At 43.1% G+C, this 15984-nt stretch overlaps 1 protein-coding gene across 1 annotated transcript in view; it reads right to left on the bottom strand.

Moving 5' to 3' along the window:
- Mdn1 (midasin AAA ATPase 1) overlaps positions 1–15984 on the bottom strand; it is a 144940-nt gene that overhangs the window by 14710 nt on the left and 114246 nt on the right. Inside the window, exons 79-91 of the mRNA XM_036179625.1 lie at positions 15060–15542; positions 14613–14839; positions 14090–14245; positions 13761–13939; positions 12729–12890; positions 10470–10607; positions 8030–8165; positions 5543–5712; positions 4934–5077; positions 4333–4480; positions 2208–2512; positions 1821–1991; positions 759–860 (exon numbers count right to left, since the gene is read on the bottom strand). Coding sequence (XP_036035518.1) covers positions 759–860; positions 1821–1991; positions 2208–2512; positions 4333–4480; positions 4934–5077; positions 5543–5712; positions 8030–8165; positions 10470–10607; positions 12729–12890; positions 13761–13939; positions 14090–14245; positions 14613–14839; positions 15060–15542 — 2521 coding nt within the window. The remainder of the gene's footprint in view (positions 1–758; positions 861–1820; positions 1992–2207; positions 2513–4332; positions 4481–4933; positions 5078–5542; positions 5713–8029; positions 8166–10469; positions 10608–12728; positions 12891–13760; positions 13940–14089; positions 14246–14612; positions 14840–15059; positions 15543–15984) is intronic.

Raw genomic sequence — 15984 nt, 5'->3', positions numbered from 1 at the left:
AATACAGCCTATTAAAGATTTTTTTTCCCTCTCTTGGAACTCAGACTGGCCTTGGATTTACCATGTAGCTAAGATAACCTTTAAACTCCTGATCCTCAGGCTTCTGCCTTCCAAATGCTGGGATACAAGGAATATGCCACCATGACTGGCTCTACATAACTCACGAAGTCAAGAGAGCAAAGACACACACATATGGACATGTGAAAGTGGTAGCACTGGCTTGCTCTGTGAAAGGTTCCTTTGGTGGCTTGGGGACAGAACAGCATGTAGGCTTGTAGGAGACCATTTGGTTTGGTTTTGAGTATAGTAATTTCATGGGCACGAATATATCTGTTTTAAAAACTGCTAAGTTTGAAAAGCAATGGGCAATAAAAGAGTAAGCCTGATTAGTTGGTGCTGGATAGCGGCACACAGATCTTGAGCTCTAGAGCAGGAACAGGAAAACTCTGATCCAGGTCTTCTCTCCAAGACTAGGTCTGGTAAGGCAGCCAAGCTAGAAATGTGGCCATGTGTTACTGTTGTTTTTTCAATAGTTATGTGTGTGTGTTCATGTGTATGCAGAGCTCATGGGAGTCAGAAGAGGTATTAAGGTCCCCTGGAACTGGAATTACAGACAGAACCTGGGTCCTTTGCCAGGGCAGTAAGTGCTCAACTGCTGAGACAACTCTCTAGCCCCATCACTGGATATTTAAAGCACCTCATTTAGAGCATCTTTTCCTACCTGCCTTTATCCAAATCTAACAAAGAATGATAGAAACCTGGGTATTTTTGTTGGTGTGCTGCTGGGAGGCCAAGCGTGCAATCAAGTTGGATTCGTGTCCTTCCGCCTGGTTTGCATCTGCAGCTCCACTGCCATGTTCCTAAGAGATCCAAAGCAGAGGAGGAGGAGGAGGAGGAGGAGGAGGAGGAGGAGGAGGAGGAGCAGGAGGAGGAGGAGGAGGAGCAGGAGGAGGAGGAGAGGAAGAAGACACTATTAATGCAATGGCTGCTGTGCTGCACTGGGTTCAACTTCTCTCAGTGTTCCACTGATCTTAGGAGGCTAATTCCACCCCTAACAAAAGCCCGGCTTGTGGACAGCAGCACAAAACTGAACCAGCACTGGCCTTGCTGATTGTTCCTTGTCTAGGGGAACATAAGGTCCTATACTGAAGGCAAGCAGACCAGGCTCAACTGTCAACCAGTTATGCACCCAAGGTTGTCACTGCATTTTTCCTGAGGCTTATTTTCCTCAAATATAAAATGTAGAAAACAGACAGTTTCATCTATTGAGCTATTATGAAAACTTGTTGAGCAAATGAAAAGGTTTAGCACCTAATGGGTGCTCAATGAACAGTGGTGAAATGATGTAAGAAATACAGCTACTGCTGCTGAGGAACTGGCCCTGGAGCATAGAAGGAACAAGTTGGTGATTTCCTCCTCCTTCCCACAGCATACCACTGAGTGAGCTGAAGTGCTGCCATTACCACTAGGCCAAGACTGAATCGTTTTCTTGTAAAATCAGAACACTGAAGCCTACTGAACAATAGGGGAAACTCAAATACTGTTAGAGGTACAGGGGCATGAAGCCCAATTTGACCTTCCTCCAAGTTCTCAAAACCTACAGTCTAGTGACTTTCTTTAAGTAAGCACATCACTCAAATACAGTCTGCAGCACACCTAATAAGTGTGTCCTGAGAAGCACATACAAAGTGGCGAGAACGGAGGATGATCCTTCAGACATCAACAGTAACAAAAGGATACAACAGAAATCACACATAAACCAACTTGCTGAAGAGAATGTGATTTTGGACAGACAGAGACACTAGGGGTGGGGGCACCACCTCTTTCCCCTGCTCCTTCTCGGGTGCAGCTCCAGCTAGTTCCACAGCCTGTGCACTCTGCACACTGTCCACCCCAGTCTGCCCACAGGAGGCATGTTCCTTTCTCTCTGTGGCCTCCGGCACTTCTTCTTCAGCGTCAGACTTCTCCCCTTCCTCTTCCTCTTCCTCTTCCTGCACAGGAAAAACAAATAAGCTCTGGGGGATGAACACATGGTGCCCACCAGGAAGCAGGTGCCCTACTCCTTACTAAAGCAGGGGAGGTGCTGTATGGAGGAGACTGGTTAAGAGACTGTAGTAATGAAGAAATATCTTAGGAAAGATGCTGCTGGAAATGAAGTGTTTTTCCTATTACGTTTAATACAAGAAAAGCTCCATATCTCATAGTACCTGGGGCTGGAGACCTTGGTCAGCAGGGCTGGCTCCACTCTCTCCACCTCCATCAGTGGCAGCCCTGTGGTCATCCTCCTCTTCCTCTGCTGCCTCCTCCTCCCCAGAGTGCTCGTCTGCATGGTTGGCTGTATCTTTGTCTTGGTCATCAGCTCCTGTGTCCATACTCTCCTCATCTTCACCAGGGCCTTCCTCAGGCTCATGTGGACTGTCACCTTCATGGGGATCAGCCTCGGCCTCTTCAGTTTCACGGTCTGTTTCTTCCACATCTTCTGTTTTTCCTTTGATCTCCAAAGGATTCTCTTCTGATAGAAACAACAGTTTTTAAAACTCATGCTTTCTTAACTTGGGAGATGGTTCCTCAAATGTTTTATTCAGGACAAGAGAGTTGGCTCAGTGGTGGTTAAGAGAGAGCAGTGCCCACATTTCTAGATATCCTGGGTTCAAGCCCAGCACCCACATGATGACTCACAACTGTCTATAACTGTAGTCCCACAGGATGAAATGCCATCTTCTGGTGTACACACACACACACACACACACACACACAAAACACTAATACACATACAGTACAAATATAAACATATCTTAGTCTTATTTTTTAAGCCAAGCATTGGCAAGCTACAGCCCACAGGCCAAATAATAGTTTTCTACATTTCTGTCAGTGAAGTTTTCTGGGAACACAGCCAAATACATTCTGTTTATGTTTACTCCATCTATTGTTCACTGCCTACAACAGTTGCTACTCTGTAACCACAGAGCTAAGTATCTACAATTGAGAATTTATGGATAACAAAGCTTAAAATATTTTTTGAAGAGGGACCAGAGACATGGCTCAGCTGTGAAAACCACTGGCTACTCTTCCAGAGGACCCAGGTAAATTTCCAGCACACACATGGCAGTTTACAACCTTCTTTTTTTTCCTTCTTTCTTTTTCAATTTTTTTGAGGCAGGGTTTCTCTGTGTAATCTAACAGTTCTAGCTATCCTGGAACTCACTGGGTAGAGCAGGCTGGCCTTGAACTCACAGGGATCTGTCTGCCTCTGTCTCCTGGGTGCTGGGATTAAAGGCGTGTGTTACCACCGCCAGCCTTATAACCTGCTTTAACTGCAGTTCCAGATGACCTAATGCCCTCTACTGGTAGCAGGCCTGCATGTGGTGCAGGGACATATGTGGGCAAATACAACGGGTGTTGAGGTTTAACCTAGGTTCTCACTCATGCAAAGAAAGCATTTCACCAACTGAGCTATCTCCCTGAGGCCCCAAAATTTTACTTACTAAAGTGTTTCCCTATACTTAGATATTTCAGAAAGCTATTAGCCAGTAACTATCTAATGTAATTGTTATTTGGTTCATATATACAAGTCTAAAAGAGCCTAAATAAAATGTGTATTTTAAGGAGGATAGCATACTATAGTCTCAGTAGTTTTAATCTTAATTTTATGTGTGCTTGGTTGCTGGTATTAGAATTAAAGTCAGATTCTAAAATTAAGTTTTTATATAAATGGTCTTAATTATTCCTTGTAACTTATTTTTTGTCTCACCATACAACTAAAAATTATACAAAATTAAACTTAGCTTTCCTAAGTATGTAACCCAGTTAAATCAGCTACCTAGCATCTTTCTGTGAGGTTGATCAGCATGAGTGAGTTTCCACCTATTAACTCTTAGAGGGATCTCGAGCAATGAACTGGGTAGCAGAGGCTCTAATCACTGTCACAGTGTGTGTGACTTTCTGGGGATCATTTGCCCTCATTCTCTATTATCACGACATAGCGATATAGACGTCAACAGCCGACGCCATCGTTTCTCTAGAAGAGCCACGTAAGAGCCCTGGCAGACCACGACTGCATGGTGTGCACACTGGCCTACAAGGTGGGGACAGGGATGGCTCTGGAGAAAGAGGAGCGTGGGATACAGCATCATCTGTCAATGGCAACTCACAACGCAGATGGGATGTGACACCGCAAGAGAGAGGGGTGTTGGTCCATGTGTGGTAGGCGTACTCAAACTGGAACGGAGCTAGCAAAACAGTATTTCTGACCTTGTCATGCCACTGGCCAAAAAGAAATCAGTGCTGCCCATTGCCAAAGACTTCGAGCTATGGGCACCTTGAAGGACGTACCTTCTGCTTCCTCATTGTCTGTATCCTCACCATCATTTTTGTCCTCACTGTCAAGTTTCAAGTCATCTGGAAGATCCAAGGCATCAGGTTCTGGCAGCTTTTCCTGATTGCCATGGTAAGGGTCTACCTCATTCTCATCATATTCCCTCTTTGTGACAACAGAAAAGAGAACAGGAGAGCAAACATTGTTTCACAAAAGCAAAGGCCACGATTTCTTCCTTACTATTACCAGCACACTTTAGTCATTTAAGAGTATTTTCAGTCTTTCATGTTAGAATTTCAAATTTCATGTTCTGTATAGACTCTCTAAGAGTAATATGTCCTCTGTTACTTCATGTTAAAACCCCAAACCTTGCATCAGCACAAACCAGAAGTTAAGATACGTTCCCAAAATGTTTCAATCTCCCTCCCCGACTACACAGCCCAGGCTGGATGGGAACTCATAATCCTCCTGCCTCAGCCTCATGAATGCTAAGATTACAAGAGTGCATGCTACCATGCTTGGCTCTGATGCACACTCTTCTTAAGCACAGTAAGAAAAAAATGTCATAAAACACTCAAAGAACTGCAGGAGAGCAAAACACTTCCAAATATTCATTACCTCATCAATCTGCTCATTAATTTTCTCTTGGCCTTGCTCAACATCTTCAGATTCTAACTCTTCATTCTCATCTTGATGCTTTTTATGTTTGTTCGAATTCCCAGCATCCAAATTGTCATCTTTAGCAACTAGTTCAGAATCTTCCTACATGAAGGAAGAAAACTGTCACACATCAAGAAACTGCTCTTGTATGGGCTAGTCCTCCGGTACAGATGACTGCTGGACCCACCCGACACAGATAACTGGCACACAGGGCACTAGGTCTGCCTCAGCAGCAGCAACAACAGGGTGGAGAGTGGGTCTGGTCGACACACCGTACTCTGCTTCTGCACAGCCACCCACCCTGCCATTCTCAGCAGAGCTGGGGTGCAGCTGCATGGGGAGCACTGGCATAGCATGGGCGTTCTTAAAGTTCCCTCCTCCACAACACCACACCACACCGGAGGACTGAGGTCAGGCTGCTGCAGGCTCTCAGTGCAAGCAAGAGAAGCAGAAGAGATGGAAGAAAGAGAAGAAAAACAAAGAGAAGGAAAAGCAGCAGACAGCAGGGCGTGGGAGGAGCAGCTCCTCAGTTGGGGCCTGCACTCTGGGATGGGGACTCTTAATTACCTCATCCATTCCCGGTCCTGTTTCTTCAGCTTTACCGCCATCTTCCTCATCTTCTTCCTCATCATCTCCCCAAAGCCTCTCATCTACTTTGTCCGCTTCCTCTCCATTGAGACTGCCCATCTGTTTATCCAGGTCTCCATCTTCACTATCAGATTTCTCATCCTCCTCCTCTGAAAGGGAACATGTTAAGCTTAGTTAGGTAGATCCCTCAACCAATCCAGGTCTGCATGTGTAAAAAGGCAAAGACACCTCGGGCCAAAGTGTCATTAGGATCTCCAGAACACTATGGGAAGATGCCAAGTATTTCTACCACGTTTTGCAAATCCTTTGGAAAAGGACTTTCATGTGTGAGTAAACAGGGGAAGAACTGTTGGGATGCCTGGTTTTGATGCTGGGGAGGACTTTACAGGATCCAGTGGCCACACTTAGGTTTAGTTACAATTTGTATCTATGAAGTGATAGACAAGTTCTAGTCCCTGATCTTTTCTTTGAACCCTTTACTGTTCAAATACTTCACTATGCAACCAATGTAGATCAACTACTGAGAATCTCTTACCTTCACCTTTGCTCATCCTGCCTCCTTTGCCGATGGGTACATTCTCATGCATCACTGGCAATCATTCTACATTTCCTCTACTGTAAATTAGTGTTCATTTCTGTAAAACCTTTGCTTAGAATAAGACACTGTAGTTCACGTTACAAATTGCTTTTGCCAGTAATTAGAGTAAGTACTGGATTACGGCAAAAGAAGAGCAATTGATGATGTGCTATTAGAATTATATTGTCATGTTATAATGCTAAGAGGAATACTAATAAGATGTTAACAAAACAAAAGCCGATTACAGAATGCAGTATGATCTATGTGTGTGCCTCTATGTCACAAATGGGAAAAACCACACTAGTATTAAGTGGCTCCTGTGGTGGGCTTACCAGTGTTTATTTTACTCCTTACAGGTTAGTAACAAGACATCTACTATATTTTTCTGTTACTACTGTGTGTATGTGCGCACACTCATGAGTGAGGTGTGCGGAGGTCAGGAAAACCACAGCTGTCGGACCTTGTTTTCTACTTTATGAGACAGGGACTATTCTTCTACTGAATAAGGCTAGTTTGCCTGCCAGCTTCTAGAATTTTTCCTGTCACTGTCTCCCATCTGCCCCTAGGAATGCTGGGATTACAGATGCCTATGCTGGGTGCTGGGTCTGAACCCTGGTCCCCATGCTTCTAAGGCAAGTGCTTTTACTCACTGAGCCATTTCCCTTAGTTCTCTAATATTTTTCTAATAATTAAGGAAAAAGTCACTAAAAAATTAACCAACAGCAAAAAACCTCTTCAAATAAATTCAGATCCAGGCTGTCACAGTTCATCTTGCTATTCTGGATTTCTCTGAAGACCCTGAGCCACTTCATCCAACAAAATCAAGGTTGTAGCTCAAAGGAGAACCTCCAAACCTGTAAATCTCTGCCTTATGGGAGATAGTCAGGGTATACACAGGTGCTAATGTGTAAGTGTAAGGGTCTTATTAAATAAGAAAAACAGAGCCAAATGCAGAGTTAAAAGCCCAAGAGGTCAGAGCAGTAGCTGAGAGCTGAAACTTAAAACCACCTTTCTTACCCTTCGCTGCTGCTGTCGTCCAAAAAGGGGAAATGTGGTGGTGTTCCCCAAAATATTGTGCACTCTAACAAACTTATTTGGGGTCAGGGCACAGAACAGCCACTAGATACAGAGGCTAGAAAATAATGGTGGCACTCACACATTTAATCCTAAGCATTCCAGAGGCAGAAATCCCTCTGGATCTCTGTGAGTTCAAGGCCACACTGGAAATAGCCAGGCATTGTGACACATGCCTTTAATCCCAGGAAGTGATGGCAGAAAGCAGAAAGGTATATAAAGGCGTGAGGAGCAGGAACTAGCAGTATTTGGCTGGCTAAGCTTTTAGGCTTTTGAGCAGCACAGTTCAGCTGAGATCCATTCTGAATTGAGGACTCAGAGGCTTCTAGTCTGAGGAAACAGGATCAGCTAAGGACTGTTGAGGTAAGGCTTGTTCTGCTTCTCTGATCTTCCAGCATTCACCCCAATAACTGGCTTCAGGTTTGATTTTATTAATAAGAACTTTTTTTTTTTTTTTTTTTTTTAAGATTTATTTATTATGTATACAGTGTTCTCTGCAGGTGTCCCTGCAGGCCAGAAGAGGATGCCAGATCTCATTACAGATGGTTGCGAGCCACCGTGTGGTTACTGGGAATTGAACTCAGGACCTCTAGAAGAGCAGCCTTAACCTCTTACCCTCTGAGCCATCTCTCCAGCCCCTAATAAGAGCTTTTAAGATTCCTGCTACAATAATGTGATCTGCAGCTAAACTAAGCAACCAGCTTGTTGCAAAAAAAGAAAAGAAAAAAAAAAAAAAAAGCCTCCTTATTGAGATTCTACAAGTTCCTGCAGAAAATATTTTGTATCCAAAAAGCAGAAAATGACACATCTCAGACCTTCTTCAAGCTCGCCATCATGCATTTTCCCATCGAAGTCTTCTGACATCTCAATGGCATTATCCTCGCCTTTAGTATCAGGTTTTGAGTTAAGGTCCTCCTTGTCCTCTTGACCCTTCTGAAATGTATCTTCTACCTTTAGAAAAAAGCGTAAGAGCATTGGTGAATGCTGTGCTTCCTGGACCCTTCAATTCAAGACTGTAAGTGCCCAGGTTAACAGCGTGAAAGCTCTCTGCACCAGGACAGAAAAACCACACAACAGGGAATCTGATCAAGACAGTCACATGTAGTAATGTATGGAGGCTTGCTTTACATTTCCGGAGCAAATCTTTATTTTATTGCTTTTCTGATCAGAAAAAACAGAATTTTATTTAGGCTTTCTTCATGAGAATTGTAAAAACAGTATCATTACCACACACACACAAAACAAAAAAACCACAGTAACAATAACAAACATAGAACACTCCCAAATCAGTATTCCAGAGACATTTTTTAAGAATATGAATTCTTCCCAGGAGTGGTTGTTAAGTGTTGAATCTCAGCACTCTCCAACACAAAGTTACAGGGAGATCTCTATTGAGTTTGAGGATAGCCTAGTCTATACAGCAAGAGTTCCAGCCAAATCTCTATTCAGGGACTTTGTCACAGAAAGAAAAGAAAAAAATCCAGCGGTGTAGTAGTATGCACCTGCTATCACAGAACTTGGGAGGATCAAGTCTGAGGTTAGCCCAGACTACCTAATAACATCAAGACTCAGCACGCCCCCACATACCAGTCTTATTATCCTAAGCTTTTCTCTTTGTTTTTGTCACTTTGATCTTTAAAAGAACAGTGCACAAGAGTGCACTTGGGGTAGAGAGGGCTCAGCAGGTAAGAGAACTAGCTGCTTTCCCAGGACTTGGGTTTGATTCCCAGCTCCCACATGGCAGCTCACAACTGCCCCGTAACTTGAATTCCTGGGTATTCAATGCCTGTTTTGGTCCCTGAGGGGACTGTGAACACAGACAGACATACATGAGGCAAAACCTCCTTATACACGAAGAAAAAAATGTCTTAAGAATATTCATGTAAATTGAAATTCAACAGTTTTTAGTAACATTTTATCCTACTTAATGTTTGCAATGGATTGTACTTTATTAGTTTCCCATCATTTTAAATCTTAAATTATCTTCATTTAGAGAAGTACTATATTATTGAATTATACTAGAGAAATACAGAAAAATTGAAATAACAATAAAAAATAGAATGCCATCACATAAACACCAGGCTAAGTTTATTTTTAAAATTTCTTTTCAGTTTTTTCTGCCAAGAAAAAGAATATGGATTAACTTAAAAAAAAAAAAAAGTTGCCAGGCAGTGGTAGCACATGCCCTTCATCCCATCTCTTGGGAGGCTGAGGCTGGTGGGTTTCTGAGTTCAGACCAATTAAGGCTGTACACAAAGACCTTGCCTCAAAATAGCTGTAATTTTATCTTAGATACGAATTTATGGTTTGATTGAGATTAGAATAGTGGCAAAAAAAGAAATAACTTTATATGCTTTCAAGTCACAGATGACTACTTTAAATGATCAATAGCAGGAGAAACATACACACATTTATGTTCTCCCAAATGAGATATATTAAAGAGCATTGTAACACAGTTCAAGAATATGAACATTCAAAAAGTATTCCTGATCCAATTAAAAAAAAACAAAACAACAAAAACCCCAAAAAACCCAACAAAGTTTAAAATTTCAACAAGTTTTGGTATTTTATATATATATAGTTTTTTTTTTTTTTTAAAAGACAAAATCTCATAGTCTAGTGTGGCCTGAAACACACTATATGATGGTAAGGATGAACCTTGAACTCTTGATCCTCCTGCCTCCACCTCACAAATGCTAGGATTAAAGGCATACGCCATCACACCTACTTTCCAATGTAAAAGACAAAATATACTATTGGCCAACACTGCCAATACTGTTTAATTTAATCATCACTTGTAATAACCAAATCTTTTTAATCTTAAAATTACTACTACCAGAACTGGTGGGGGTTTGACCCCTGGGACCCACATGACAGAGAGAACCAACTCTACAACTTGTCCCCTGACCTCTTAAATGTGTATGCCTCACGCCACCCCTTCACAAAATAAATAAAATGTAATTTAAAAATTAAACAAAACAAAACCAATTACCACCAGCCCCGAAAATACTCTGCAGAATTCATCAGCAAATCCACATTTAAAAACAAACTATAAAGATCATTCCTTCCAAAACTATAATCATAACCAATGGCTGAGTTGCAAAGGTCCTTTGGCTTTTAGGTTTTTATTTTAAAGACTCACTCAAGTTTGAGTACCTCTAGGACTACACAGACCAGTTTGAGGCTATTGGCCTAGTAACAAGTTTACTAGACACTGAAGAGGAGAGTCAGCTTACGCAAACAGTGTGAACCTACCTGTTCCTCATTTTCTATCCGGTCACTCACATCCTTCACGCCCTCGCCATCTCCGATACCACCTCCCTCGTAGTCATGGAATTGTGTTGCTCCCTCTCCTGCCGACTCTCCCATCAATTCTTTAGGTAAGCAAAACCCCTGAAGGGGAAAGATTCAGCAAATGCTGTTATAATCCTGCTGGAAAAGCAGTAGACTTTTGACATTCTTTTCCCTCTTGGAACTGGCAGGCATCATGCAGTTTCACAGCTTGACATTGTAAGAGTTTAGCTTTGTAGAGGTCTCTAGCACACAGTAATGTTAAGTTACCAAGACAAAAACATGAACTAAATATACTAGGATAGTTAGGGTGGTTCCTTAGAAGCAAGCCACCGAACCAGAGCAGATAGGAGAGGAGACAGGCTCCATTACGAGTAACAAAACTGACTGATTTGGAAAGAAGCTTGTAAAGAAAGCACTAAAAGTAATGGCTGTAATCAGAAATTTTATGTAACAGAAAACCACGATATTGGTCAATCCAAGGATGCAAATGCACTAAAAAAAAAATGAAGCTGCCAGTTATCAAGAGATCCAAGATGAACAACACCAACTTTGCTACAATGAAGCAGCTTTCTGTGGACTCACATGTTTTAATTACAACCTAAATGTATCACTGAAGCCCTGGGCCTTATCTACATTAAAGTTCACTCAGCACCACTCAGAAAGGCTGTATGATTTGGACACTTAAGCACACTCAATTTCAAGGTGTGTACATTTATTTTCAGAAAGCTGTCTGAAAATGGTCAAGCATTTTCCTACTGAACTACATTACCATAATATATATATATGACATAAGGTCTTAAAATTTGCAAATCCCCCTTGTCCAAAGGGGCTATCTAAAGACTGCTGCCTTCCCATACATCAGGCTTCCCTCCCTGTCAATTTGAAGTCTTCAGATATCTCTTGAGCTTGACTTGTAAGATATATATAATATTATATACATGACATATTATATATATGACATATCCACAAGATTTCTCTGTGTAGCCCTGGCTGGCCTCGAACCCAGAGGTCTGCCTTCCTCTGTTCCTGAGTGCTGAGATTAAAGGCCTGCACCACCACTGCTTGCTTTACATTTTCTAACACTCATTTGCTTCTGTGTGTGGAAGTTTTGTACATCCACGATGCACGTGTGAAGGTCAAACCTGCAGCAAATGGTCTCCCTTTCCACCACAGGGGTTTGAAGTTAGGCTGCTAGGCTTAGTGGCAAGTCCCTCACTGGCTGACCCATCCATCTCACCTGCTTCTGTGCTAAATTACTTTAAGAGAGGTGTGTTCAGATACAGGCAGATGAATGAGTCCACACAGGAAGGAGATTCAGATACTCTAGGCAGAGCATACCACTACAGTAAGCTCTAGTCTGGACAGCCACCAGGCCGTGCTGCTATGGAGCTCAAGCCAAGGCCTGGAGCACACAGACAGAGACAGACATCAAGGCATCTTCTACAGTGCACATTATCCTTCCATTATCTTTTGTATAGTTTTCTTCAAGAAGTAATGAGAAAGAAGACAGATGGGAAAACATGAAGACCTATAACTCTATATACACATACTTACTCCTCTGGATATGAGGCCTCAGGATGACTTCACACTTTTTAACTCCAGGATTTTAGAGAATAAGAATTTTTAAGTGTTCAGAAGTCTAGACACCTATTCTATTTGTAATCTCCTACCTCATTTATATTGTATTTAGTTGAAGAAAACTCAGGATACTAAGGAAGAAATGAAAGAAAACTTTTAAAAGTCATTTGAAGGCGGTGCTCACAAAAATACGAGTGTAGTCAGATCCACTTGGACTTCACTGCCCCTGAATCAAGGGCAGGTCTACACTCTTTACAATTTTGCTGCTTTTCACCGTAGTACATATGTCTTAATGAAAGAATAACTTTCTTTTCTTTAACATGAAGAGCCCCCTTTATCATTTAATCATAATCAAACAGCCTTAAGGATCTATCTTGCTCAAGAGATATCTGAAGACTTCAAATCAACAGGGAGGGAAGGCTGACCTAAGAGAAGGCAGCAGTCTTTAGATAGCCCCTTTGGTCAAGTTTTAAGACCTTAGTGGAAACCTGCTTAGCAATCAGTTTTCAGACAAAGCCTTGAACCCCAAAGAGATAGACCACCCCCTGGTATTTCTGACAGCCCACCATAAATGCCCAGCAAGCCCTGCAACGACGTGAAATGCCTGTGTGTTCCATGGCATTTCACACTGACAGTCCTTACCTTCTGGGCGAGCTCTGTGAAGGTCTGGGCAAGCACAGAGAGCAGCTTGGCAGTGCTCCGGTGAGTTGCCAGAGACAGGGTCAGGAAGAAGAGGATAAGGTCTGAGAAGCTGCAGAGCATGGGGACCAGGCGCACTAGCAGGCAGCAGGACTGGCTGAAGACCTGAGACAGACAAACACCCAGTCACACTGCTGAAGAGGCATCCCCTCTGGAGAGATGAGATGTTCTACAACTAGACAGTGTGCCCCACAATGCAGGAAGGTGCTCCAAGTCGTTCATGGTAAGCTGCATGTGTTTTAGCCTCATCTCCTAGCCCAGAGACCTTTTCCTTATACATATTCATAAACATTCACTGGATATTCCCAGCCAGTCATTTATTTAGTTATCAGCATCCGTACCATCATTTCTATTACTATTGCTACTACTATTATTGTTTTTGAGACAGGATCTTCTTACCCTGTAGCCTAGGCTGTCCTAGAACACACCAAGTAGCCCTGGCTGGCCTTAGATAAATGGTGATTCTCTTGCTTCAGCCTCCCAAGTGCTGGGGTTACAAGTCTGAGCCATGAACACAGCATACAGCATTATTATTACTGCCTCCTAACATGGGTGCTGGGAATCAAACCCAGGTCCTCGAACAGAGCTGTATACATTCTTAACCACCTAGGCGGCTCTTTAGCCCAGCACTTTATTTTTTTAAAGAAGGATTTACCAATGAATTTTACTAACAGATCAGAGTTGGCACTTGATGTAATAAAACAGAGTAACAATGTCCTACAAAATAAGTTGCTTTTTACTGATATAGCTTATGCCTGATACAGCATGTGATGGGGATGTGACACAAGGGGTATTCTGGATGGCAGCAGCTTTGCACCTATCAGAGCAAATGCTCAGTCTTTTTAGAGCTCATCAGTGACCAAGTCCTCAGTGATCTGGGCACCGGGGTCTACTCTGAACCCTCCCTGTGGAATGATGAAGGCCACTCTCCTCATCTACTCTGAGGAGCACTGGTCTGCTCCGAATGTAGGGTACCTTGTGCTTGGTCGTGTTGCCATCCTCACTGCAGGACTTTAACCTCTCCAGCAGCTCCGAGACAGAAGAAATGATTTTCTGGACATGTAAAGTGCTCACACTGGCCCAGAAGTCGTCCTCTAAGAGTTTGGTTAGATGTCCTGGCTGCAGTCTCTCAAAGCCTGCCTCTTCTTTCATTTCTAACAATACAAGCAGCAAAACAAACCTTTTCACATCTCTACTCATGAAGCCTTTGTCTAATATCTGTCTTTAGTTAGCCAAAGTAACAAAGCATTAACGAAATGAATCAGATTAATCTAAAGTTAATTTTCACACAACTTCAGCCATACCATCCTCTCCTTGTGGTCTCTTTTCAGCGGGGCTGTCTTCTGCTTTCTTACTGTTCCTTTCTGATAAGTTCTGGATGGTGCAGAGGATGGCCCGGATGGCAGTTTCCATTTGCTCTGAAAAGTCTTCAACAAAGCTTTCCTCCAACATCTGGTTTCCTAGTAAGCAACATGATATACAGCAAAGCTGAATCTCGAGTAATACGCACTGTTAAATAGCTAAGTAAAGTTCTCTATTATTGGCTAGTCGCTATGTGACGTGGTGATGGATCCAAGGCTAGAAAGGCAGATTCCTTGCCTGTTAAACTATGAAGCCATCATTTCGTATCAACGATACAAAAAGAATACAAAGGAGGAGGAGGGAGAGGAGGAGGAACAATAGTCATGTGGTGTATACAAACTCTGAGTTTATCTTACATATTGGCCTCAGGCATTTCAGCCTAAGGGAAGCTGTAACAGCCTGTGCTCCTCTGGGGCACAACCTAACAGGACAGAACAAGTCATCACCTCACTTCTAAGTTCTCACCTCCTTGCTTGTGTGAGATGAACAGACGTGCTTTCCAGGCAGTGAAGTCATGTATGGCTTTACTAACTTCACCTCTTAGATATTGCAGGCTTTCAACTAATGCCATTCGTGCATCTGTCTGCTCAGCCTCTATCTCTGGAAGAATGAACAAGGACTCTAGGCCTTGCAAATGAGTGGACACTTGAGACAGGCAATTCAGCCCAGAAGAACAAACTTCAAAATCTTCCCTGCAACAGAAATATCACATGTTGAAAGGAACGAAGGGGCTACAGCCAACACCTCCTCCCCTCTCCCTCTAACCACAGCAAACAGGCTGTGTCTCAAAGCTTACAGTCAGCTGGCACAAAGTGCCATGTAGGTTTGCTGAGTAACAGGACTCAAACACAATTCTTTTCATGATTTTTAGCCCAAGGCTGAAGTCTCCATAAGCAAGACAGACACACTTACCATGTATGAAAGAGGGTCTCACAAGACTGCTGTCTGATTCTGTCAACACCAGCTTTCACAGTTTTAATGGTTTTCAGCAGCTCTGTCAACCCTGCAGTTGACTGCTGCCAAAGTCGATCTTGTCTCCGCATCTGGCAACCAGATGGCAGCTGACTTCTAGGTACTGGGGATGGGTAGCTCAGATCAGAGGGAAGTAAGTCTGGCATTGCCTCTGATACTGGCCCCTTGGTATCTGTTCTTCCCAGGTGGGGCACAGAAGGCTGTTCCTGCACTGGAGCATCACTGCGGCCTGCAGTCGGCCCTGCACTGGGACAGCACTGGAAGAGCCAGGAGAGCTGCTCCAGCAGGATCTGGCTCTGCATGGCCAGGTGCTGCAGTCGTTCTGTCCACTGTTGCACGCTGTCCTGAGGCGGGAAGGCCACAGGATAGACGGGAGGCCCAGTCAGCCTGCTGTGAATCTCCTGGACACAGCTGAGGAGGTTCCTGGGCAGAAGAATGTGGGGAAAGGACAATGGCATCTTCAGGTTGTTTATAAAGAGTAAATATGCCTGTATACTTCTGAACAAATATGGCTTTTTCATGTAATTTCGAAGGGCTAGGGATAGAGCTCAGTAGAAGACCAGTTCAACAGCAGAGGCCAGGACTACATTTAAACACACAGACAGACAGACAGACAGACAGATGGACAGACAGACAGACACACACACGGGGTGGGAGTGGGGGTCATCTAGGTATGGGAAAACAGGAAAAAGTCTATTAAAATGCCTCCCCAAATTAAACACATTCTTCAGTATTTCAGGAATGGCATCAAAACTCATGCCATTACCAGCTGAAGCTAATCTGCCAGCCAGCTAACAGTCACAGCACTGCAGTGATTTCAACTCTTACTACCTTGCAAATGTACTCTGTTTTGCTAAATAAGCCC

The sequence above is a fragment of the Onychomys torridus genome, chromosome 2, assembly GCF_903995425.1.
Source record: "Onychomys torridus chromosome 2, mOncTor1.1, whole genome shotgun sequence".
NCBI lineage: Eukaryota > Metazoa > Chordata > Mammalia > Rodentia > Cricetidae > Onychomys > Onychomys torridus.
The sequence above is the reverse complement of the archived record's forward strand: the minus strand, read 5'-3'. Positions and strand labels throughout refer to the sequence as shown.